The following is a 25,416-nucleotide window of genomic DNA, read 5'->3' as shown; positions in this document are numbered from 1 at the left end:
TAGGACATGTTCTATTTTTTTTTGTGGGGCGGCAGATCAGACTTTCGGATGCAGACAGCACACTGGACCAAAACTACAGTCCTTAAAAATACTGAAGATTTTATCTGCGGTACCCTGTACAACTAGTACATAGACATAATAAGAATAATGATGTATTAGAGCTGCAACACCTTCAAGCAGATTATTGGCGGGAGTGCCAGAAATCGGATCCCCACAGATGTGATATTAATGACCTGTCCTGAGGATAGGTCATCAATATTATGCCACACCACAACCCCTTTAAGAATGTACCTTCTAGAATTGCAACTCCAAGCAGGTAGAGCCCTGGAGGGAGATTACTGGGCAGCCTGAGTACTCCGTTTACTATGTGAAGGCATAGGCTGGCTGAGATGCTATATGGTGTCTATATTACACAGTTGAGTCACATTATTATGACCACTTCCTACTTTCGACGTCGGCAGTGTGTAGCTCATGAATGAAGTCTTATGTTGTAACTGGCTTTATGGATAAATAAGATATGTGATAGACTGTCTGCACACATATCCCTCATTGCTGTCATGGGTAAAAAGGGTGATTTATTTGATTTCCAAATAGGGATGATTATTGGCTTTTGGGCGAATGGTGGCAATATTACTGAAACTGTGCAGTTTGTGAACTGTTCGCTTGCTGCTGTGGTGAAAGTGAATCATGAGTGGACAGATAGCACCACAGCAAATAAGAGACGTGGAAAATGCAGAGCACCGTGTGCCATTAAAGTGAGAGGTGAACGTCGGCTATGAAGGTGCGCAAGGGCAGACTGACACGCTACAGTGGAGCAGTTCACTACTAACAACCGGGGGCTACCAGATGTGTGTCTAAAATAACAGTTCAGAGATTTCTACTGTATACGGGGCTCCAAAGCAAACGGATGTTCACTGCACTTCTGCTAACGAATTTGCATCTGTAGAAAAGGTTTCAATTTTCGCAGAATTATCAGAGTTGGACTTCTGCTGATTGCCAAAGGGTTGCCTTCTTCGATGAGTCATGTTTTCTGCTTAATCGAATGGATGGATGTTGGTTTGTCATCTGAGATACATCAGAGAACAAACACCCTGCAACCAAGCCTGGAAGAACACAAGCTGTGGTGGCAGCATTATGGTCTGGAGAATGTTTTCATGGTATTCTCTGGGCCTTCTCATCCATGTGGAAGTCACTCTTAACCAATTTGGTTAGGAATCCATCCTTGCAGATCATGTGCACCCCCATACATGCTGATTGTCTTTCCTGGGACAGATGGCATCTTCCAATAAAACAATGCGACATGTCACATGGCTAGAAATGGCTGACATTGGTTAGAAGAGCATGACCAAGACTTCCAAGTAGTCCCCAGACTTAAACCCAGACCATCTTGATTGTTGTGTTAGCTCTATGGTTCCCCTCCCAAGCACCCTTCAGCAGCTGTGGGATGCACTGCAGTCAACATGGCACCAGATACATGTGACAGGACCTTATTGAATCACTCTCAGCCCGTGTAGCTGCTGTCTGTTCTGCAAAGAGGTCCAGTCCACTTAAGAAACCCCCTCTAAACCACTAATGAGTGGTTGCTTCATTCCACATTCACAGGTTAGACCTCCAACAACATTCCCACTTAACCCCTGCTCTCGCCTCTGTAGTTATGGAGCACATTTGGTAAATGCTGCTTACAGCGGGTAACACAAAAAGCTTAAAGGAGTTGTCCATGATTTCCCCCCACTCAGTGGGAGCTGTGAACCCTTTGCCAATCAGCGGAGGTCCAATTCTGATACTGCTGTGAAAATTGTTGCCTTTTCTGCCAATGCAACTTGTTATCAGATGTGCAGTGACCATCCATCTGCTTTGGATCCTCATACGCAGTAGGGTTCACTGAACTGTTGTTGTAGACACATGTCTGGTAGTCCTGTGGTTCATTTTGCCAGTGAGCTGCTCCACCATAGTGTGTTGGTCCACCCTTGCACACCTTTGTAGCTGATGTTCACCTCTCACATTAGTGGCAAGTGGTGTTCCACAGTTTCCATGTCGCTTATTTGCAATGGAGCCATTTGTTCACTCATTATACACTTTCACCACAGCAGCACGTGAACAGTTCACAAACTGCTCAGTTTCATGTCCCACTTGGGGTCACGTCGCCACTAAGGCCAATCAAACAGCTCCTTTATTTTTATTTAAAAAAAATGTTTTTGTCAACCAAAATGTTTAAAAGAATCCCCCTTTTACTGCACGCAGTACTTTTTTTCTGTCTACAAAAACGGATCTCAGACGGAAATGGCTCAACTGCCAACTGATGCAACAGGATGCTTTTTTTCACAGGATCCTACTTTGTTTTTTTTCTCTTCTGATGAATCAGAAGGATGGAAAGCTAATTTTGAACTCCTTTACTTGTATCACTGAGTTGTAATGTATGATGGAAATTTTAGCCATCATAGAGTATCCACATGTACACTAATCAACCACCACTTACCTCTCCTGAGATGTGGATAGCTACGTGTGCACAAGATGGTCATAAAACGGGTTTCTAAGGAGGCTGAGTCACCAGATCCTGAATCTGAGACTTCCTGAAATTGACAAAGACAAGGTTAAATGTACAAATGTGGGCTGACTAGTAACGAATGGAAAAGTAGAGTCATGGATTCAAGGTTATTACAAAATGCAATCTTCAACCTTCCATGGATTGTGGTTGACTGGCATATTTTTATTGGGACAATGACAACAGTTATGGACATGGATAATGGATAATCACTCACCAGGACTGAAGCAATAACCTAAGACAAGAAAAAGAGAAAAAATGAACAATTAAGAAAAGCCAGATTTGGAAAAGGCCCTAACACCCAAGAAGGAATGAAGGGGGGCTAATCTCTAATTTGCTCCTGTCCTGTAAATCAAATAAATCAGTTCCTATGCCAAATAATGTCTTAAAATAACTTTATAGGTGAAGCCATATCTTTCTGATGCAGAACTTGAAATCCCATGCATAGTCATAGAATGAAATTATAAAATTTTCTATGCACTGACAGGCCACTAGGGGGGGGGGGGCTCTAGATCTCAACGGATACAGAGTTATTACTGACTTCAATGGGAGGTGTTAAAAGTCTTATGCAATAAGCTCCCCCTTGTGGTGGGGGGCAGAACTTTAACAGTTCACGCTATAGCTGGGAAGTAGGCAACTGTAATTTAGGGAGAGCTCCCATACATGAATAGGGTAGGGGTCGGGGATAAAAATTCTGATTTTCTAGAATTAATACATATAAATTGAAATATGTGGAATGCAAAATCCTAATAAAAATATTTTAATGTTATAGACGTAGGAGAGCTAAATTTGTGTTTTTACGCTTTGGCGATGCTTCACTTGTGGATTGTGAAAGTTGAGCCAACTTCAGCCTTGCTACATCTGTTATTCTTATAAATATAGTATAGTGTATAATCAAGAACACCTATCCTTCTAATTATTGCTTATAATGTCTATCAGAATTCTTACCTTGAATGTTAGGGGTTTGGGGACAGAAGAAAGAGACAAGCGGTTTTGGAAATGATGCGTATACATCTCCCAGCAATTGTATGCCTGATAGAAACACATCTTACTGGGGAGACTTCCGGGGTGGTCACCAGGGGATGGGCTGCACATACATATCACTCGACCTTCTCTAGTCATTCTAGGGGAGTGACATTTTTCATTCATAGAACGATTGCATTTTTTTGCGAGGCGTCCTCTGTTGACCACCAGGGAAGATTTGTTTTCTTATACTGTAAGTTGGCCGGGAAGATGTGCATTTTGGCATTTGTTTATATTCCACCTCCATTCTTTTTCTCAGTGCTTAACTCTTTGTTAACATTTATTGACAAATGGCTGGAATGCCCCACATTGATTATTGGGGATTTCAATTGTGTTATTAATCCGACAGTAGATACGGTTGCTATGGGTATGGAGGGAGACGCCCTTGTCCAGGGGTCCCCCCTGGCACGTTTCTGTTCCGATGCCGGGTTCGAGGATGTTTGGGGAGGTCTGGGTCAGGGGAGAAGGGTCTTCTCATGTATTAGTAAATTAGGTAGATCTATGTCCAGAATAGACCATGCATTGATTAATAAAAAAAATGTACTATATGTAACACGAATTAAGTACGAGACTAGGTCACTTTCGGATCATCTACCGATACTCCTTGAGTTCTGCCCGGCCCAGGATAAACAAATAGGGAGGTCTCCTTTTAGATTAAATCCTTATTGGCTATCACTAATAAAGAATCATGAAATAATACAAAAGGAAATAAACCAATTTTGGGTAACTAATTATGGGTCAACTAAAATCCAAATGGTATGGAATACCTTTAAGGCCTATATGAGGAGTATAATGGTCAGTCATATTGCAAATCTGAGAAAGGAGTATGGGAAAAATGAGAAAAATTTAAAAGAACAAGCTTCCTCAGCCACACAAACTTTCTATATAAATAGGACAGAGGAAAATAGGGAAAATATGCAGAAGACTGCACAAGCATACTTCTTGTTGGAGAAGGCACAACAGAGTTTATTCTTCAAAGGGCAAAAATATTTTACTGATTTGGGGCGACCGGGGAAACTTCTATCTAGGGTGATCTCGAGTCAGGAATCCAAAAAGAATATAGATATTATACGATTGGCCAATGGGAGGATGGTTAGGGGACAAGACTCCATAGAGAAGGTCTTCCTTGATTACTTTTCAGACCTTTATAGAGCCGATTGTAGGATCATGGATGAATTGATGGACTCTTATCTTGATGGTATAGTCTTTCCTACTATCACTCCGGCTCAAAGGAAGGTACTTGAGGCCGATCTCTCTATTCAGGAGCTGGAAGGTGCAATGAAGCTATGTTCGGGTAACTCCACTCCCGGTTCAGACGGACTCCCATATGAATTCTATGGTAAATATAAAGAGGATGTTTTTCCTAGATTGTTGGAGGTCCTTGCTGAATCGGTGGAGGAGGGGAACCTGCCGGGTTCAATGATGGAGGCTGTAATAATATTAATTCCAAAAAAAGGTAAGGACCCCATAGATATGGGATCCTATAGACCGATCTCGCTGTTGAACGCAGATGTAAAGCTCCTGGCGAGGATCTTGGCCACAAGGCTTTCTGGGGTTATCTCCTCCATTGTCCACCCGGACCAGAACGGTTTCATTCAAAACAAAGGTACACAACATAATCTTCACCGGCTTTTTGCCAATATACAGGCTCCTGGGGGGTCTGCTCGCTCCATCCTGTCCTTAGATGCCTCTAAGTCCTTTGACAGGGTGGAGTGGCGGTTCCTATGGAGGGTTTTGGCGAGGATGGGCTTTGGGGAGAGATTTATAAACATGATCAAAACACTCTATAGATCCCCTATGGCCAAGTTGAGTATCAACGGGAGCCTTACTGCCAGTATTGATCTAAATAGAGGTACTCGCCAGGGTTGCCCATTATCCCCACTCCTATTCGATATTTATATTGAGCCCCTGCCTTGGCTATTAGGCAGGATGTCCAAATTAAAGGATTTGGAACATTGGGAGAGGAAGATCGTATTTCTCTATACGTGGATGATGTCCTTTTTTTGCGCAGATAATACAGAGATAACTGTCCCAAGAATTATCTGTATGGTTAAACTATTTGGTGAGGTATCAGGCCTGAATATAAACTGGTCAAAGACTATTCTGATGCCAATAGACCCAGTGTCTCAAGAGGAGTCCTTGATAACCCAGTTAGATGTTGTTGATACTTTTCAATACTTGCTTATGACGATATCCCCCAAGGTTGAAAATTCTGTACATCTTAATCTGACCCCATTGATAACAAAAACTAGGGCAAAAATAGGGATTTGGCTGAGACTTCCTTTATCCAGAGCTGACCGAGTTTCACTGGTTAAAATGGTAATTCTACCCCAATTCCTCTATGTTCTTAGGAATGTACCTATTTGGATAGAGGATAAATATTTCAAACTAATGGAAAGAATAATCGAACTAGAATATTTATATAAGCCGCTGGAGCAAGGGGGTTTAAATCTCCCATGCTTTAAAGGCTATTTCATCGCTGCTCAGCTATGGATGTGTAATGAATGGCCAAATAGTACTTCTTTAAGTAGCCTAGTAAGAAGCTCTGCACATAATAATATATTTACGCTTTTGGAATCTGGGCTATTGAATAATAGGGACTGGGGTCATAAAGGGACTACAAAATTACTATTGAAAATGTGGGCTATTACTAGAGGATGGTTGGGGGTAAAGGGATCACTTATATTCACACCTCTCTGGCACAATATCCACTTACAGACATTAGATGGTATAGTAAGGGATCAATTCTGGCAAAAGAATGGGATTCTCTATATGGCACAGGTTGTTAAGAACTGAGAAATTAAGTCGTTTGTGGAATTATCACATAGTGTAGAGAATCTATCTTGGTTTAGGTATTTTCAGCTTCGTTCGGTACTTTTTAGTTTGGATGATAAATCACTGCTAGAAATAGATAATTATTCTCCGTTAAATGAGAGGGTTGGGAAGATACCACTAAGAATGAAGATTTCAAATATATATAAATTATTAATTAAGTCACGGTTTTCTGAGACACAATCACCAGGGCAAAAGGCCTGGGAGAGGGACTGCCCAAATATACAAATGGTAGGGTGGGGGAGCATTTTCACTAATCCAGATGTACTTTCCCATAACTTTAATCACGTTCTAATACATTTTAACATTTATCACAGATTATATGTTACCACTATTTGGTTAAACAAGTGTGCAATAAGAGATACCTCCAAGTGTCCTCGATGTGATACTGTTGGTGCGGATTATCTGCATATGATCTGGGCATGCCCAGAACTCGGGGCATACTGGAGTGGTATTAACAATTTTCTCACCCACAAATTAAAAATATGGATTCCTCTTGAGCCACAATTGTTTTTACTGAACGATCATTCGACATTAAGTAGCCATAAACCTCAAAAGATCCTACTAGGCAGAACATTACTATTGGCCAGGCTCCTGATTAGTCAGAGCTGGTTTGCACGTCATGCCCCAGAGGTAAACAATTGGATAAACCTGGTTAACAAGGTGAAAAACTACGAACGGATTCTTTATAAGCAGAGAGGTGGATTAGAGAAATGGGTTAGGGCCCTTTCACACTTGCGTTCTTTTCTTCCGGCATAGAGTTCTGTCGTCGGGGCTCTATGCCGGAAGAATCCTGATCAGTTTTATCCTAATGCATTCTGAATGGAGAGAAATCCGTTCAGGATGCATCAGGATGTCTTCAGTTCCGGACCGGAACGTTTTTTGGCCGGAGAAATGCTGCGCTTTTTGCTCCGGCCAAAAATCCTGAACACTTGCTGCAAGGCCGGATCCGGAATTAATGCCCATTGAAAGGCATTAATCCGGATCTGGCCTTAAGCTAAACGTCGTTTCGGCGCATTGCCGGATCCGACGTTTAGCTTTTTCTGAATGGTTCCCATGGCTCCCAGGATGCTAAAGTCCTGGCAGCCATGGTAAAGTGTAGTGGGAGCGGGGGTGCAGCATACTTACCGTCCGTGCGGCTCCCCGGGCGCTCCAGAGTGACGTCAAGGCGCCCCACGCGCATGGATAACGTGATCACATGGACACGTCATCCATGCGCATGGGGCGCTCTGACGTCATTCTGGAGCGCCCCGGGAGCCGCACGGACTGTAAGTATACTGCTCCCCCGCTCCCCACTACTACTATGGCAACCAGGACTTTAATAGCGTCCTGGCTGCCATAGTAACACTGAAAGCATTTTGAAGACGGATCCGTCTTCAAATGCTTTCAGTTCACTTGCGTTTTTCCGGATCCGGCGTGTAATTCCGGCAAATGGAGTACACGCCGGATCCGGACAACGCAAGTGTGAAAGAGCCCTTAACATATGGGACGGCTGGTAGTTCTGATAGGACCGTATCTGGAATATATTTATTTATTTATATATTAATAATTTTATTTATTTATTTATTTTTTTTTTTCCCCTCTTCTCTCTTCCCTTCTCCTTATTTCTTTTCGAGGGGAGTTGGGGGGGAGGCGGGGGTGGACGCATCGCAGGGGGGGGGGGGGGAATGGGGTTAAGCGGGAAAAATGTTGAAAAATTTATAATAAGCTTGAATTGTACTTTGTGTATTTGCTTTTTATAGTAATAAAGATGTTAAATTGAAAAAAAAATGAACACCAATCCTTTACCAAAGGCATCTAAATGAACACAAGATAAAGGGGGTCATTTATCAAAGACCGCCATTTTACTCAGGTCTTTGATACAACCTGTGCTGCGGGAGGATGCTCCATCATAAATTAGGCGCATCCTCTGCCAGTCCGTGCGCCTAGATTGAAATCTACTCCAGACCCTGCCCCATGAGTACATTTTAATCATAATTTACACCAGGAAACTAGCATAAATGCTAGTAAATTTGTTGAGGTTAATGGCCCTGCCATCATAACTCTCCCACACTCTCCCCAGTGTTGAGGCCATGATTGATGTAAAAAATGACTAACAAAGGTAACTAACTAGAGCCAGCCCTGTACCTCACATGGGTTCACAGATCTACACATTCACTGCTCCCATAGATTATCTGCAGCCTGGCGGCTGAATAGCTCACTGGCTATACTAAATTTTTAATTACATCCAATTACAAAAGTATTCAGATTCAGGTGCTGGTTTCAAAAATGTAGAATATGTTTTGTAACATAAACCCTTTAAAAATGCAGTGTGCACCTAAATTTAGGTGAACAGGCATATAAAAAATTTCAAAATGTGGCCATGTGACTTTTTTTATGCCAACAAATGGCGTAGGGAGTGTAAATATATGACCCCCATTAGGGTTTTTTGGGCGCTTTGAGGTTTCAGTAGTCTTGCTCCTTATCTACTAAGCATCTATATCTCAAAAGTGAAATTGCTGATCTTAAGATGTTGAGGACACAGATGTTAATGACCTGGTAAAAATACCAGTACATTTCAAATGTTAGATAAAAAAATAAAAATAAAAAGTCAGCTTCTGTACTATGGTTACAAAATATTTTGCTAGAAGGAAACCACTAGTTTATTTTTGAGAAGAAACTTTTGGCCAAAAAGGTTAAGTTGGACTTCCCCTGACAACACGGAAAGTTTTGAAAGAAGCTAAAGACAATTAGGTTGAAGGGTTTGTCTGACAGAAACCCCTGTCTTTATGACCCATTAGGGCCTAGAAAATAATAAAAGAGGACCTCCTGCTTGAGACGAAGTTGTGTGTACTTTAACTAGGAGCAATGTAATACCGCATTTCTCCAGTAGTGGTCACTGCAGGGTAAAGGTGTATCTGGATGGAGATTTGCGGCAATCACCTGAGACAAACTCCCTTCAAGAACTGTGCATGCCGATTGTCAAGGGAACCCTATATATTTTCCATTGTCTCTTTTTGAGAGTTTGATAGGCCCAAGTGTACAATCGTTCATGCAAGTTTTTCAATCAGACAAAATGGCCATAATCGGCCATTCTAACAAACATTTGTCAGACAATAAGTCTGTCATTTCTGTGATGGCAGTCAGACATGCCGAAACTCGCGTGTCAGTGCGTCAGTACTGTGAGAGAGATGAGTCTGATGAGTCTCGCTGTCCTCCGCTGCCTCCGGTTCCCTTTAAGCTGGCTATACACGTCAGATAGCTGTCAGCCAAGCACTTGTTCAATGGACTCTCAACCCCGCATACACATGACCGCTCTTTCTGGTAAAATTGTTGTAAGCTGCTGGTGTCACTCGGTGAACTATGAATAGCTCTGTGATTTCCCGCTCCCCCTTTCATGTCACCAAAACAGTCCGAAGACACAATGAAGGTCATTTATCAGGATCAGTGTTTGTACACTGTTGCACCCTTGTCATAAATTAAGAGCATAGTTTGGCAGTCCGTGCACCTAGGAGCTGGTGTAGATGTCAGTCATCATTTATGACAAAAAACTGGTAAATGATGATACATGGGCTAGGCCAAAGGCCTCCCCCACCACACCTCCTCTTTGGACAGTGCTAGGGAGGTGTAGAAATGCCACCTCCGCCTAAATTTAGCCACAATGGCATTGAAAACATTGCAAACTTGCGACTGTTTTACACCAGTTTCTAGTGTAGAGAACCAAAGTTAATTACCCCCATGACCTTTTCCAGTTGCAGGGCATAGTTCCTGACACATGGAAGAACTATCCATGAGGCACCTCAGAGGTTGCTAATCAATAAAATGATGCAGCCCAAACATATTGCCACATGTAGTGTTGCCTTGATTTGCGTTGGCACAGCAGTTATATGAGGCTAGATAGGGGCACAGTCTTCTTCTAATGGGATATTAGTTGGATATACTGTACTGAAGGATGATCAGCATATAATGGTGCTTGTATATGGACAGCCAAATAAGCTGCTTACTACTTCTTTGTAATAATGGAATTCTGAGGAATTATTGCGCCACCTGGTGTACAGCATATGAACATCAGTAGATGTATTACTGTAATATGTAATTTACAAATCAGAATAGATATTTCTGATATAAAGTGTGCAGATATAAATATATAGTTCATGCCATTGCTTCTGTCCAGGTGAGAAGATGAGCTTAAAGGAACCTGTCACATTGAAAATGCAAAGCAATCTTCTAGAAGCATGTTATAGAGCAGGAAAAGCTGAACAGATTGATATATAGTTTTAGGGGAAAAGATTCAGTAAAATGTGTACATCAGTCATTTATTTATATCCATGCTTATTCTGGTCTGTGAAGTCCAGGAGGCGGTCCTATCAGTGATTGACAGCCTTCCCTCTGACAGTATACACAGATAGCTGTCAGTCACTGATAGGACCGCCTCCTTGACTTCAAAGCTCAGAACGAGCAGTAATTTAAAGGTACAAAGTAGAAGTTTTACTGAATCTTTTCCCATATAACTACAGTATATATCAATCTGATCAGCAACTCCTGCTTTATAACATACTGCCTGCAGATTACACTGCATTTTCTATGTGACAGGTTCCCTTTAAGATAAAGGGAAAACACTCCTATTCTTACCTTGGCATCTTCAACAGCTTTCTCCGAGTCTTCACAACTCTCATCACGGGTTGCCTAGCGACATAAGTATAAGTTAAAGCTTATGATGATTGAATATTGGGTAGCTTATTAATAAGCTATTAGAAATACGATTTATTGTATAATGATGACGACACATCATATATGGAATATCTGTCTATACTGTTGTTCCAGCATGGCTTAGCTGCCCATGATTTACAGCTGACAGGGAACGGAATTTTTTGGACACATATTGAGTTCTTTGACCCACAGACTACAGAAAATAGCATTATAGGCATGACTATTGATTAGGTGACTGAAAGTGTGTATTACGGTATATATGATATAATGTGCCCCTTGCTGTAAATTAGAAGAATATAGAAACTTACTAAGCAGTTCTGTGACCATATACAAAGAGGACGATGCAGAAACAAGCCCTTAAATAATGTCTAATATTCTTTATAATTTATACTAGGGAGCACATTCTTCCTTAAAATAAACCATTCAGCTGCTGCAGCCCCCCTTTTTCAGAGAATATTCATGGTCATCAATGTTTCATATGAAATGTACATATCCTTTTCATAAAGAAGGTTGGACAGTTACGGTATGTTATTTTAGCAGATGGGGTGCAGTACACCAGAGTCATAATTTTAAGGGGTTTTCCGCTTTAAATAAAAACTGTACATATGATAAAACATACTTGCCACTTTTTTCCCTTGCTGCTTCCAGTGTCGCACTCCAGTCCTCCCCGCCTCTTTGTTTTCTTGGCTGCAGCAGTGACGTTCCATACATACAGGTCACTGCTGCAGCCAGTCACTGGCATCAGCAGTGATGTCCCGTATACTGCTGAAGCCAGTGATTGGCTGCATGATGATCTGTGCACACAGAACATCATCGCTGCAGCTAGGAAGAGGATGCCAACGGGGGAAGACCAGAGGTCAGTTCTGGAAGTGGCAGGAGAGAAAAGTGGTAAGTACAGGATTGCTTCTTTTGTTACCGTATTTTATCACATATAATGGGGTTGCTTGAGTTTTTATTTAACATGGACAACGCTTTTAAAGCTTCTGGACCTCAAAGCAAAATATGTCACAGGGCCCCAAACTATCACTGTATTGGTCTCCTTATATGGGACAGTGGGACCTTTTGGGTCCCCTCAAGCACTGGGGCCTATAGTTATTGCTCGAGTTGACAAAGGGAAAGGAATCTTTTTCCACGGGAAGAGAAAAGTAGTATATATGTGGCACTACTTATCTCATTGTCAGATTTTGATCTCAGAATTTGATATATTCCATTGATGTTTCGCATATCAAAAAATGTATTATCAGGTAAGCATAGTCAGGTAGACTGTTAGATATTATAGTATTTGCTTTGTCTGCATTTATCACCCACCGATGCCAGTGAAATAAGGATCCTCCTGAAATGTCCGGATGTGTCTGAGCTTACAGCATCTTCCAGGGACTTGTGGTAAGCTATTGTGAAGAATGAAGATACACTCAGTAATTAGGATTCCCAGGCAGAGGCGGATTGGCCATATACCCTACAGGTAAATTTCCTGGTGGACTGATGTCTAGGGGGCCGCCCGAAACCCTCCTCATAGCCTCTGGCCAGGTACATAGCGATCTGATGCTCTCAGCATTAATTAATGTAGGAGCATCAGGTACTTATGCACTGGCCAACAGCTGCAAGGCCCCTCCTGAATTCATCAGTATGCTGATAAGGTTTTCTGATATTTTCTTACTGATGACCTATCCTCAGGATAAGTCATCAGTATCTGATCGGTGGGGGTCCCCCGGCAATCAGCTGTTTGAGAAGGCAGCGGCACTCCTGTGAGCACCTCGGCCTTCTCTTTGCTTTTCCTAGGAGCAGCTCAGTCCCATTCCAGTGAATGGGGCCCATTGCAATACCAAGCACAGGCACTATACAAGGCACAGCGCTGTGCTTGGTAAGCTGTGAGGAGGCAACAGACAACACCTGGGACCCACGCCCATCAGATACTAATGACCTATCCTGAGGATAGGCCATCATTATAAAAAAAAAATCCCCAGAAACCACATTCATGCAAGGTATAAATATATGATGACCAACCTCCGAAGAGTAATTGCAACCATTTTTAATTGTTCCACTGCTGCGTATAAAATGCAAAATGAAGAAATTTAGCAAATCAGCTTTAGAAAAAATATCTGACCCTTTTGTGTCTCCAGCCCTTGCGCAGACATATAGTATGTGTCTCCATTTTACAGACCATAAAATGTACAGCACATATGACGAACAGTAGGGGGCAGATGAAAGAGTATTACTGCAGGGTCTGACAGCACTGAGTTTATTTCTACTCTGATGGAGACACATACATGTGCAGAGGAGTTGTAGACACAAAATGATAGGAAATGACTATCTGGAAAGTTGCTTCATTTTGTATTTTAGATGAACTGGATTAATATAAAAATGGCTCTGAAGGTGGACATAGTCCTCAGGAAAGTCTATACACATTCTACCCAGATTGAAATGTTTACATGAAGCAACCTGTCAGCTACAACTGTGTAGAAAATGTAGATAGACTTTAGGTTCAATGTCCCTTTCAATTATTTTTTTACTGGAGATACGCCGTCAGCTCACCTTCTTGATATGCTTCATTAATAGCTTGGATCTCCTGGTTGTTTCTCGTAGCCAAGATTTCAATTAAGACTTTTTCATCTGTGCCTGCACCCTACAAGTCAACAAAGGCATGGTTTATGGAAAATCACTGGGTTTTATGGAAATAATATCTAATTAATATATAATAGAAAGTAATGTATCTTTCTTCATCACTTAGCATCTCTGCTTGCTGTTTAAATGTTGTTTGCAAAGTCTGAAAACTTTTACAGACCTAATAGGTCTCACAGCTGGGAGTCTGTTACCATTGAATCCAGTCAAGGCAATCAGTCATATGTGAGCTACAGATGTAGCTAGTAACTTGACATAAATTATACATTTCCATATATACTATTAGGGTATATGAATTTAAAAATGGAAGGACCCCTCCTCTATAAGCCAGAACTATGAACAAAGAATGGCTCTTACTCTTACAGACCTGAATGTCCATGTATTGGTTAGCCATTCATTTTAATAACTGGCATGTAATATTATAAGTATGGCTAGCTGCAACTTTCCCCAGAGAACAGCTGATTACTGGGGTTTCTAGAGTGGTCAGCTAATCGTTGCTCCAGTTTTGGTTTATAAAGGTCTTGTTTTGATGGGACAACTCCTTTAAGTTTTAATTATGAAACCTGAAGTGATCTAAACATGTGATAACATGGCTTCAGAGCTGTGTCCCTCATAGGTCTCTGTACAGAAGCAAAAGTGCATATATAGTCTTAAATCTATCAACCATACTGTCATGTCATCACATCACATAACTGTAAAGGAATGCAATGACACTGATGACATTGGATTTGATCAAAACCTGGACGTATTAATATAGAGAATGAAGAATTTATACCACAATGGCCTTGTTTATCTGCTTAGCATCAAACTGAGCTGGTGTCATCATGAGTCCTAGAATGAGTTTGGCCAATGTTCCGGAGAGCTCTGACTTCAGATCTGCCATGAGGTCCTAAAAACAAGACAAAAGTAACATGACACAGGGTTCCTGCACCAATAGATCCCCAACACATCCACAATGAAATTCATCATGCCCTTTCCTTTCACCTTGACATCTTCTGTCCTGAGAAAGTCACTTTAAAAGAAAGACCAATGAATTGAGTGCTGCTGGAGGAAGGACAGAGGCTCATATCCAGTCCTGCTGAAATCATATGTATGGGCACCTTCATATTGGATAATGTCTAGTAGAAGCTTGGATGGCCTATATACTATATAATGTTATTGTTCATGACTCCACCATTAGGAGAACACTGAACAGCAATGGTGTTTATGGCCGGATTGGAAGAAGAAAGCCGCTGCTCCTGAAAAAGAATATTGCTGCTCATCTGAAGTTTGTTAAAGATCATCTGGACAAGCCAGAACGATAGTGGAGCAATGTTTTGTGGATGAGACCAAAATAGAACTTTTTGGTTTAAATGAGAAGAGTTATGTTTAGAGAGAGAAAAACACTGCATTCCAGCATAAAAACCTTTTCCCATCTGTGAAACACAGTGATGTTGGTATCACGGTTTGAGTCTGTTTTACTGCATCTGGGCCAGGACAGCTTGCAATCATTGATGGAACAAAGAATTCAGAATTTTACCAGCAAATTCTAAAGCAAATGTCAGGACATCTGTCCATGAGCTGAATATCAAGAGAACATGGGTCATGCAGCAAGACAACGATCATAAGCACTAGTGATTCCTCCAGAAAAAGGTTAAAGAAAAAAGTTAGAAGTTTTGGAATGAACAAGTCCTACTTTAATCCAATAGAAATGTTGTGGAAGAATCTAAAGAGAGCAGTTCATGGGAGGAATCCCTCCAAAAATAACAGAGTTAAAGCTGTTTTGTACGGGGGAATGGGCTAAAAGTCCACCAAGCCGATGTGCAGGACTAATCTACAAAATTGTACAATTACCAGAAACGTTTAGTTGCAGTTATTGCGGCACAAGGGGGCCACACCAGATACTGAAAGCTAATGTTCACATACAGTGGGATGTTAATCGTCATGATTTTCCTGTATAAATCGTTGGTTGTTACGATAAAAAATGTCAGTTAAATAATATAGGAGACACACACACAGTGATATTTGAGCAGTGAAATGAAGTTTATTGGATTTACAGAAAGTGTGCTATAATTGTTTAAACAGAATTAGGCAGGTGCATAAATTTGGGCACTGTTGTCATTTTATTGATTCCAAAACCTTTAGAACTAATTATTGGAACTCAAATTGGCTTGGTAAGCTCAGGGACCCCTGACCTACATACACAGGTGAATCCAATTATGAGAAAGAGTATTTAAGGGGGTAAATTGTAAGTTTCCCTCCTCTTTTAATTTTCTCTGAAGAGTAGCAACATGGGGGTCTCAAAACAACTCTCAAATGACCTGAAGACAAAGATTGTTCACCATCATGGTTTAGGGGAAGGATACAGAAAGCTGTCTCAGAGATTTCAGCTGTCTGTTTCCACAGTTAGGAACATATTGAGGAAATGGAAGACCACAGGCTCAGTTCAAGTTAAGGCTCGAAGTGGCAGACCAAGAAAAATCTCGGATAGACATAAGCGACGAATGGTGAGAACAGTCAGAGTCAACCCACAGACCAGCACCAAAGACCTACAACAGTGATAGCGAACCTTTTAGAGACAGAGTGCCCAAACTGCAACCCAAAACCCACTTATTTATCACAAGGTGCGAACACGGCAATTTACCCTGAATACTACAGTCCAATATAGTGTATCTTCCATGTACTTTATCACTTAGCTATAATAGCTACATTCAGTGCGCTGCCTGTGCCGTTCATAGTGCGCCCTGCGCTGATCAATGGCAGGAAAAGTCTAAGGCATATTGGACTTTTTCCAGGGCGTGGGTGCCCACAGGGAGGGCTCTGAGTGCCACCTCTGGCACCCGTGCCATAGGTTCGCCACCACTGACCTACAACATCATCTTGCTGCAGATGGAGTCACTGTGCATCGTTCAACCATTCGGCGCACTTTACACAAGGAGATGCTGTATGCGAGAGTGATGCAGAGGAAGCCTTTTCTCCGCCCACAGCACAAAAAGTGCCGCTTGAGGTGGGCTAAAGCACATTTGGACAAGCCAGCTTCATTTTGGAATAAGGTGCTGTGGACTGATGAAACTAAAATTGAGTTATTTGGCCATAACAAGGGGCGTTATGCATGGAGGAAAAAGAACACAGCATTCCAAGAAAAACACCTGCTACCTACAGTAAAATATGGTGGTGGTTCCATCATGCTGTGGGGCTGTGTGGCCAGTGCAGGGACTGGGAATCTTGTCAAAGTTGAGGGACGCATGGATTCCACTCAGTATCAGCAGATTCTGGAGACCAATGTCCAGGAATCAGTGACAAAGCTGAAGCTGCGCCGAGGCTGGATCTTTTAACAAGACAACGACCCTAAACACTGCTCAAAATCCACTAAGGCATTTATGCAGAGGAACAAGTACAACGTTCTGGAATGGCCATCTCAGTCCCCAGACCTGAATATAATTGAAAATCTGTGGTGTGACTTAAAGAGAGCTGTCCATGCTCGGAAGCCATCAAACCTGAATGAACTAAAGATGTTTTGTAAAGAGGAATGGTCCAAAATACCTTCAACCAGAATCCAGACTCTCATTGGAACCTACAGGAAGCGTTTAGAGGCTGTAATTTCTGCAAAAGGAGGATCTACTAAATATTGATTTCATTTCTTTTTTGTGGTGCCCAAATTTATGCACCTGCCTAATTTTATTTAAACAATTATAGCACACTTTCTGTAAATCCAATAAACTTCATTTCACTTCTCAAATATCACTGTGTGTGTCGCCTATATGATATATTTAACTGACATTTTTTATCGTAACAACCAACGATTTATACAGGAAAATCATGACGATTAACAAGGTTGCCCAAACTTTCGCATCCCACTGTACATTTGCCAGACGTGTGATATGGGATCATTTTCCTTAATAAATAAATAACCAAGTCTAATATTTTTTAATAATTTGTGTGATTCTGTCGTTTTTATCTACTTTTAGGACTTGTGTGAAAATCTAATGTAGTTTCATGTCAAATTTATGCAGAAATATAGAAAAGTTTTGGAAACTATTAAGCACCACTGTAATTATGGGTGGAGGTTAATAGAGAGACATGCATGTGATTTGTACACTGGATTGTGCATACATAATCTATCCATCAGGAGAACTGGCAGATGGACATGTTATAAAAAAATGTGGCTAAAATACAAAATACACTTGGGCAAAGTGACATAATTGGCCACTGATACCATGCGCACATAGTTGCAGCTGATGACTGGCTACAAAATCCAACACCAATTTTGGTAGATGTCGGTCACCCATTGATTGTGTAAAATGTTGTGTTTTTCAAACAATAACTCGGTCACCCAAAGGCATTATTCCAGATCTAGACCCCCTAATATGAAACATTGAGGGCACTGGAAAGATGTAAATCAAATTTAGAGGATTAAAGGGGTTGTGCAAGAATAGGGGTGGGGTGGCGAGGCAAACCCCACACTTGGCCGGACCTGTAAAGGGAATCTTACTTACCTGCTTCCCAGTGTTGGCTCTGGCTCCTCACTCCTTCTCCTCCTGGCCTGCGATGCCCTGATGGGCTCCCTCACAGAAAACATCTGGTTTGACTGCTGCGGCCAATCACTGGTCGTGGCGGTGACCAGATCCTCTTGTGTTGTATGACCATTTGTTATGACATAAAGGGGGCTGGTCTACGTCCCAGACAGTAATTGGCTGCAGGCGACATCAAACCGGTTGTTTTCAGCGGGGGAGCTCAGCGGAGCATCACAGGCCGGGAGTGGAAGGAGTGGGGGGAGCCAGAGCTGGGAAGCAAGTAAGTAAGCTTCCCTTTAAACTCCCCTCCCATTCTTGCACAACCCCTTGAAGCTAATGAAAAGAATATTGACTCTGCAAGGTCGATTCATATTGCAGTTTTGACTCCTTGATTTTGCTGTCGTTTGTTAAGCACAAAAAGAACACTAGTGATCACAGTGCTCCTTCCATGTCACAAGTGGGTACAGTGAGAGAGCCCATGAAACATCTCCCTATCCTATACAGTATCTTAGCTTCCCTGATCCTTATGAGTGTGAAATGTGAAAAAAAAGAGAAATCATCTCAACAACCTGGTCCATCCATCAATTACATGGATGGCCATTTATTTGAATGCCATGCAATACTATAGACATGGTTGACAACAACTACTGCCATATTAAAGGTGTTCTATGGTATGAAAATACTTCTTTAACAGGATTCACACCTAGATTTATAGTTTTTGAACTGAAACTTACACGTCCAAAGTGTGACTTGAAAGCTTGTTTTATCGCTTGCCTCTGGTTGTTGCTGCGTTTGGTCAGTATGTCAATGATGGTGTCCTCATCAGTACCTGCAGAATACACGTATATGTATAAACTATAGGTAAAGGTAGGGATTTCTGGTGCAAGGACTTCAAGTAGTGCCAGAATCCCTGTCCAGTGCCGGAGAGAAAGTAAAAGCCCATAGCACAGTTATGGTACAGGACATGTGGACTGGATGCAGGATAAAAACACATTAAATAATGCAATAATCCCCTTACAACATTTCCATAGGCAGGCAGATAATAGCATCCTTACCGAATCCTTTCATTGCTTTCCTCAATGCCTTCCCGTCGCTGTCTGCATTGAAGCCAGCTGCAGGTTGTATGGTTCCTTTCAACTAGAGAGCACAAAATATGTGTTGTATCATGTCATTTCTGGCAGGTTTAGGGTATGTTCACATGTAACTGAGGGCAAGCTGTAAAGGTAGACATCCTATATGTGCAACTTATGGGTCCTTTAACAAAGGCCAATATTTTGCTGAGTAATGAGCACCGATTGACGATAACAGCATGCGGTTTGGCACTTGCTACCTGCATTTACTGGGACGTTCCATGCTGCCACTCATTTTAGGGGAAATACAGGGGAGATGTAGTATTACATGATGCTAGTTGAAATGTTATAAGTGCCTCTCCAGTCTAGCTCATAGAGAGGGCTCCTGGGAAGGAAAACCTTTCTATTTAGTCCATAAGGGGTTGGCAAGGGGTTATCCAAATCCGAGAACACCTCTAATTGGAGGTCTTTTAGATTGCTGGTAATAGACTGAGCTAACAAATTTAATGGCTCACAATTTCTACAGAATACATTTGTGCCCCAGACAGCAGTTTGCACCCCTGTAGTTATCAGAGCAGGGCCAAGGCTGGACAAGACGGGAGGTTATATCTGTTTGTGGGATGGCCAAGGCTGGACCTATGTGTGGGATGGCCAAGGCTGGACAAGACAGGACCTTTGTGTGGGATGACCAAGGCTGGACAAGGGACAGGACCTATGTGTGGGATGGCCAAGGCTGGACAAGACGGGTCTTGTGTGTGGGATGGCCAAGGCTGGACCTGTATGTGGGATGGCCAAGGCTGGACAAGAGAGGAGATTATACCTATGTGTGTGATGGCCAAGGCTGGACAAGAGAGGAGATAATACCTATGTGTGTGATGGCCAAGGCTGGACAAGACAGGAGGTTATACCTGTGTGTGAGATGCCCGGGACTGGAAATACCTTTGTTCTGGTGCAGCTGTGCCCTATGGATATTTTGGCCTAGGATGCTCTCTACACTGCGTGCAGAATTATTAGGCAAATGGGTATTTTGACCACATCATCCTCTTTATGCATGTTGTCTTACTCCAAGCTGTATAGGCTCGAAAGCCTACTACCAATTAAGCATATTAGGTGATGTGCATCTCTGTAATGAGAAGGGGTGTGGTCTAATGACATCAACACCCTATATCAGGTGTGCATAATTATTAGGCAACTTCCTTTCCTTTGGCAAAATGGGTCAAAAGAAGGACTTGACAGGCTCAGAAAAGTCAAAAATAGTGAGATATCTTGCAGAGGGATGCAGCACTCTTAAAATTGCAAAGCTTCTGAAGCGTGATCATCGAACAATCAAGCGTTTCATTCAAAATAGTCAACAGGGTCGCAAGAAGCATGTGGAAAAACCAAGGCGCAAAATAACTGCCCATGAACTGAGAAAAGTCAAGCGTGCAGCTGCCAAGATGCCACTTGCCACCAGTTTGGCCATATTTCAGAGCTGCAACATCACTGGAGTGCCCAAAAGCACAAGGTGTGCAATACTCAGAGACATGGCCAAGGTAAGAAAGGCTGAAAGACGACCACCACTGAACAAGACACACAAGCTGAAACGTCAAGACTGGGCCAAGAAATATCTCAAGACTGATTTTTCTAAGGTTTTATGGACTGATGAAATGAGAGTGAGTCTTGATGGGCCAGATGGATGGGCCCGTGGCTGGATTGGTAAAGGGCAGAGAGCTCCAGTCCGACTCAGACGCCAGCAAGGTGGAGTACTGGTTTGGGCTGGTATCATCAAAGATGAGCTTGTGGGGCCTTTTCGGGTTGAGGATGGAGTCAAGCTCAACTCCCAGTCCTACTGCCAGTTTCTGGAAGACACCTTCTTCAAGCAGTGGTACAGGAAGAAGTCTGCATCCTTCAAGAAAAACATGATTTTCATGCAGGACAATGCTCCATCACACGCGTCCAAGTACTCCACAGCGTGGCTGGCAAGAAAGGGTATAAAAGAAGAAAATCTAATGACATGGCCTCCTTGTTCACCTGATCTGAACCCCATTGAGAACCTGTGGTCCATCATCAAATGTGAGATTTACAAGGAGGGAAAACAGTACACCTCTCTGAACAGTGTCTGGGAGGCTGTGGTTGCTGCTGCACGCAATGTTGATGGTGAACAGATCAAAACACTGACAGAATCCATGGATGGCAGGCTTTTGAGTGTCCTTGCAAAGAAAGGTGGCTATATTGGTCACTGATTTGTTTTTGTTTTGTTTTTGAATGTCAGAAATGTATATTTGTGAATGTTGAGATGTTATATTGGTTTCACTGGTAAAAATAAATAATTGAAATGGGTATATATTTGTTTTTTGTTAAGTTGCCTAATAATTATGCACAGTAATAGTCACCTGCACACACAGATATCCCCCTAAAATAGCTAAAAAAAAAAACTACTTCCAAAAATATTCAACTTTGATACTAATGAGTTTTTTGGGTTCATTGAGAACATGGTTGTTGTTCAATAATAAAATTAATCCTCAAAAATACAACTTGCCTAATAATTCTGCACTCCCTGTATGCATGGAGAACAAGGTTTTACCCCAGTATGGTCAAGCCTTATGCCAACTTCAATGGAATAAAACCTTAACAAAAAACGACATGCTTTTTAACATGGTTCTTTAATGTGATTTTCTGTAGAAGCAGTTCAATAAACTTATCTGTCAAAAATGCATATATTAAATACAAATGTGTATGGTTTACGTGGTTTTGGAAATGCTGTTGTGGCACTCATTTACTCCCAACATGTGAACATACCCTTATGGACAGAATTTTTTAAATCTGCTTATATTACTTTGTACTATTATAGTTTATATTGTAATTTTTGTGTATTAATACATGTAACAAATCTTACATTATCATATGTAACAAAAGTGTTATTCAACAACCAGAGAAGCAAACAATAGAGGGTTCTCCACTCAAAATGCAATATATAATCTCTCAGGATTTTAATATGAGAAGCCAAGAGCACTGATGGAAATGATAATAGAGAAGCTACAAAAAAGGCTCCTGGAATACACAAATTACATATAGAATACACTTACTTGTACATTTTCCATCTCAATTATAGTCAGTATTCCAGAGATTATTATACATATATTTTGAGTAGACTCCTCTATCATAGAACAATGCATTGCGCTTTTCTACTAGTCACACAATGTGCTGGAAGGAAAGGCAAATTAATTGAAAATAGTATAGTTATCAGTGCAGTTCAGAAATCAAAGTGTTAGCTTAAGAGATCAGGAAGCAAAATGGGATTAGGTAGCTAATAAGTTAAAATATAGTTAGAGCAAATTTGTCACAGACAGGTCCGCTACTGTATATACTGTTTGACTGCTGGTGACCCATTGGTGGGACCTCACAAATCACTAAAATGTAGATCAGTAGTCCACTGTTCCTCCTCACCATATGACCATGGTTGAGTATGACTAGAGTGGCAGTCGAGAATGTGTTCTTATGCTCCATGCAAAGTCTATGGCAATGATGGAGACAACAATAGGGCCCCAGTAATCATGCATTTATCCCCTATATGTGATAAATGTGTTTGAGGGGAAACCCTTTAAAAGTAGAAATCTATGTGATACTAATAGTGTTCCGATAATTTAGACAACACCAGCCCTATGATAATAGGGAATGTCCACCCATGAGCACAATTTTCTTTCTGTAAATGGGTCCAAAACTCTGCGTTGGTTAATCTCATACTATATGTTTATAGCAATCAAGGTTCAGTTAAAGTTAAATGATGGAATTGTGATTGGCTGCAGCTGCCACTAGGTGGAGCACAGGAGCTTATTGCATACCATTTTATTATTGAGTTCAGTGTATAAACAGTATGCAGGACACTCCTGAGCTCCCCCTCGTAGTGACTGCAGGAAAGCCAAAAGTTCATCATTCAATTGTATGGTTTAGAGCTCTGCATATAAAAGGAGCTTCAGCAGCTATTTATTGCTTTGAGGCAGTGCAGTAATGGTGTATGTTATAGCAGACTTGTTTGTGACTGATCCTTGTTAGGCTTTAGCTAATGTGAGGCAAGCAAGCAGCTGATTGTGATGCCTGCTAGCTTGGTTATAATGACAATATATGTCAAACAGCAGCAGGTGAAGCAAGAGAAGGGGGAGGGTGCGTCATATTCTCTTCCAACCTCGGTGCGTGCAGCAGTAGTTGCGCTAAGTTCCCATTTCTGAAACGCCACCTGAGCGGCTTCTGGGAAATATTCCCCAGCGGCGCTAAAAAAGGAAAGTAACATCTTATATGCAGGATTACAATTTATTTAAAAAAAAAAAAACTATTATAACATATATAAAAAGTGGTTGTCCAGCTTCACAGCTTTATCTAGGGCTCGAAAGGCGCCGTGCATAACATTGAAAAGCTCCTCACATGCTCCTCACTGCCTTGTTCCAGTGCCAAGGATCTGGCCCTGCTCCTTCCAGTATCCAGCAAGTAGACTTCAAGATTGTGTCACATGCACTGCTGTGGCTAATCACTGACCTCAGAAGCCAGTGATTGGTCACAGTGGCTCAAGTGACCCAGTCTGGAGGTTACCTATGTGGAGGAGACAGCCTCATACTGGAGTGTGGTGATACTAGTCATTTGAGGAGCAGCAACCCAGGAGGAGTGCTGACCTTATACTGGAGGTCTCAACAGTTAAAAAAGACCTTGTGAGCTCAAAATCAGAACTGAGGGGCAGTGGAGAGTATTCCAGAAGCAATCAGTAACAAGAACAAGGGCACCTGATATGTCAAACTTTTGATTCACTAGAGATAAAGAGACTGCTAGAACATTGCCTTATAACCTAGCTGTCCAAGTTGCCAGTAGTTATTGCAGGCCTTCCTTGGTAACAGTGAAACTTTACAGAAGACTCTTTAAACTGCAAAAATCTTGTTTAAAGACTTGATTATTAGAAATAACTGCGGTTCATAGAAGGACACCACGTAGTAACCAACTGCTGCCCAAAAAATTGCAGTCTGTCTCAAACTTTCCCAAGACCACCTACATGTTCCACAATGCTTCTAGGAAAATGGTCTTTGGACAGATGATACAAAAATAACCTTTTAGTCCAAATGTACAATGATGTGTTTGGAGGAAAAAGAACACTGCTCACCAACACCAAAACCTCATCCTTACAGTCAGTCATGGTTTGGGGCCATCTGAGGCCCTGGACACCTTGTGATTATTGAAACAACAAACAATTCTAAGGTGTAGCAAACCATTTTACAGGAGAATGTAAGGACAGCAGCCTGGCCTAAAGCTAGAGATGCTGAGTGATGTAACAAAACAATGACCCAAAGTAGATAAAATAAAGAATGATTGAAAAAGTAGAACATTTGTGTTTTGGAAAGACATTTGCAGGGCAGAATGGTCCAAAATTTCTCCTCAGTTATGTTACAATTGTATTTGTAGCTATGGAAAAGGTTTAGTGGAGACGATTGCTAAAGGGGAAACATACAGGACATTAAATTCAAGAATTTTTTACCTTTTTCTCCTTGCACTATGGATGATTACTCAATGTGCTCAATAAAAAATATGAATAGTACATGTGTTACTGGCTGATAAAAATCAGACCACATATTATCAACACATAATCAATGCAGAAATCCAGGTAATTCCAAAGGTATCACTTAGTTTTTCTTACATTGCTATGTTTTTAACTCTCTCTGTTTAACTATATTGCTTGATCTTATATCTTATACAAAAGCTGTAATTGTAAAGAAAAAATAGTAAAAAGTAACATTTTGAAATCAATGAGCTGTAATACAAGCAGTAGATGGTCATACATACTCATCATCTCCTCCACAGAGGTTCAGCAGAGCCTTCTTATATTCTCCTGATGTGTCATTCTAGAATAAATATAACAGATCAATTATTAAAAACTATAGATCATGCTCTGTGGAAAAAAAATGCTATGTTTTAAGTTATATGAACCCAGATTTCAATGTAAAGAACAAGTAACTCTTCTAAGGTTGAAGGGCTTTTCCAGGGGTATAATATTGAGGTCATCTGTAGTACCTCAGACCTATGCGTAGTACAAATTGTGTATTGTTATGTATTTTGTATGTTTCTGGCTGTCCATACCGGCAGAGGATATGAATGACAAAGGGTTAGCAGGGCTAACCACCTTGTTCCTCCC

General features: G+C 41.4%; 1 protein-coding gene across 1 annotated transcript in view; it reads right to left on the bottom strand.

Moving 5' to 3' along the window:
- The window catches only part of ANXA6 (annexin A6), an 88,908-nt gene that overhangs the window by 4,306 nt on the left and 59,186 nt on the right, over positions 1–25,416 (bottom strand). The window contains exons 13-22 of the mRNA XM_040440363.1: positions 25,068–25,126; positions 23,431–23,515; positions 19,254–19,335; positions 18,933–19,027; positions 14,481–14,594; positions 13,619–13,709; positions 12,395–12,474; positions 11,009–11,062; positions 2,760–2,777; positions 2,477–2,570 (exon numbers count right to left, since the gene is read on the bottom strand). Coding sequence (XP_040296297.1) covers positions 2,477–2,570; positions 2,760–2,777; positions 11,009–11,062; positions 12,395–12,474; positions 13,619–13,709; positions 14,481–14,594; positions 18,933–19,027; positions 19,254–19,335; positions 23,431–23,515; positions 25,068–25,126 — 772 coding nt within the window. The remainder of the gene's footprint in view (positions 1–2,476; positions 2,571–2,759; positions 2,778–11,008; positions 11,063–12,394; positions 12,475–13,618; positions 13,710–14,480; positions 14,595–18,932; positions 19,028–19,253; positions 19,336–23,430; positions 23,516–25,067; positions 25,127–25,416) is intronic.

Source organism: Bufo bufo, chromosome 1 (genome assembly GCF_905171765.1).
Source record: "Bufo bufo chromosome 1, aBufBuf1.1, whole genome shotgun sequence".
In the NCBI taxonomy this organism is placed as follows: Eukaryota; Metazoa; Chordata; class Amphibia; order Anura; family Bufonidae; genus Bufo; species Bufo bufo.
This window is presented reverse-complemented; position numbering and strand designations above follow the sequence as displayed.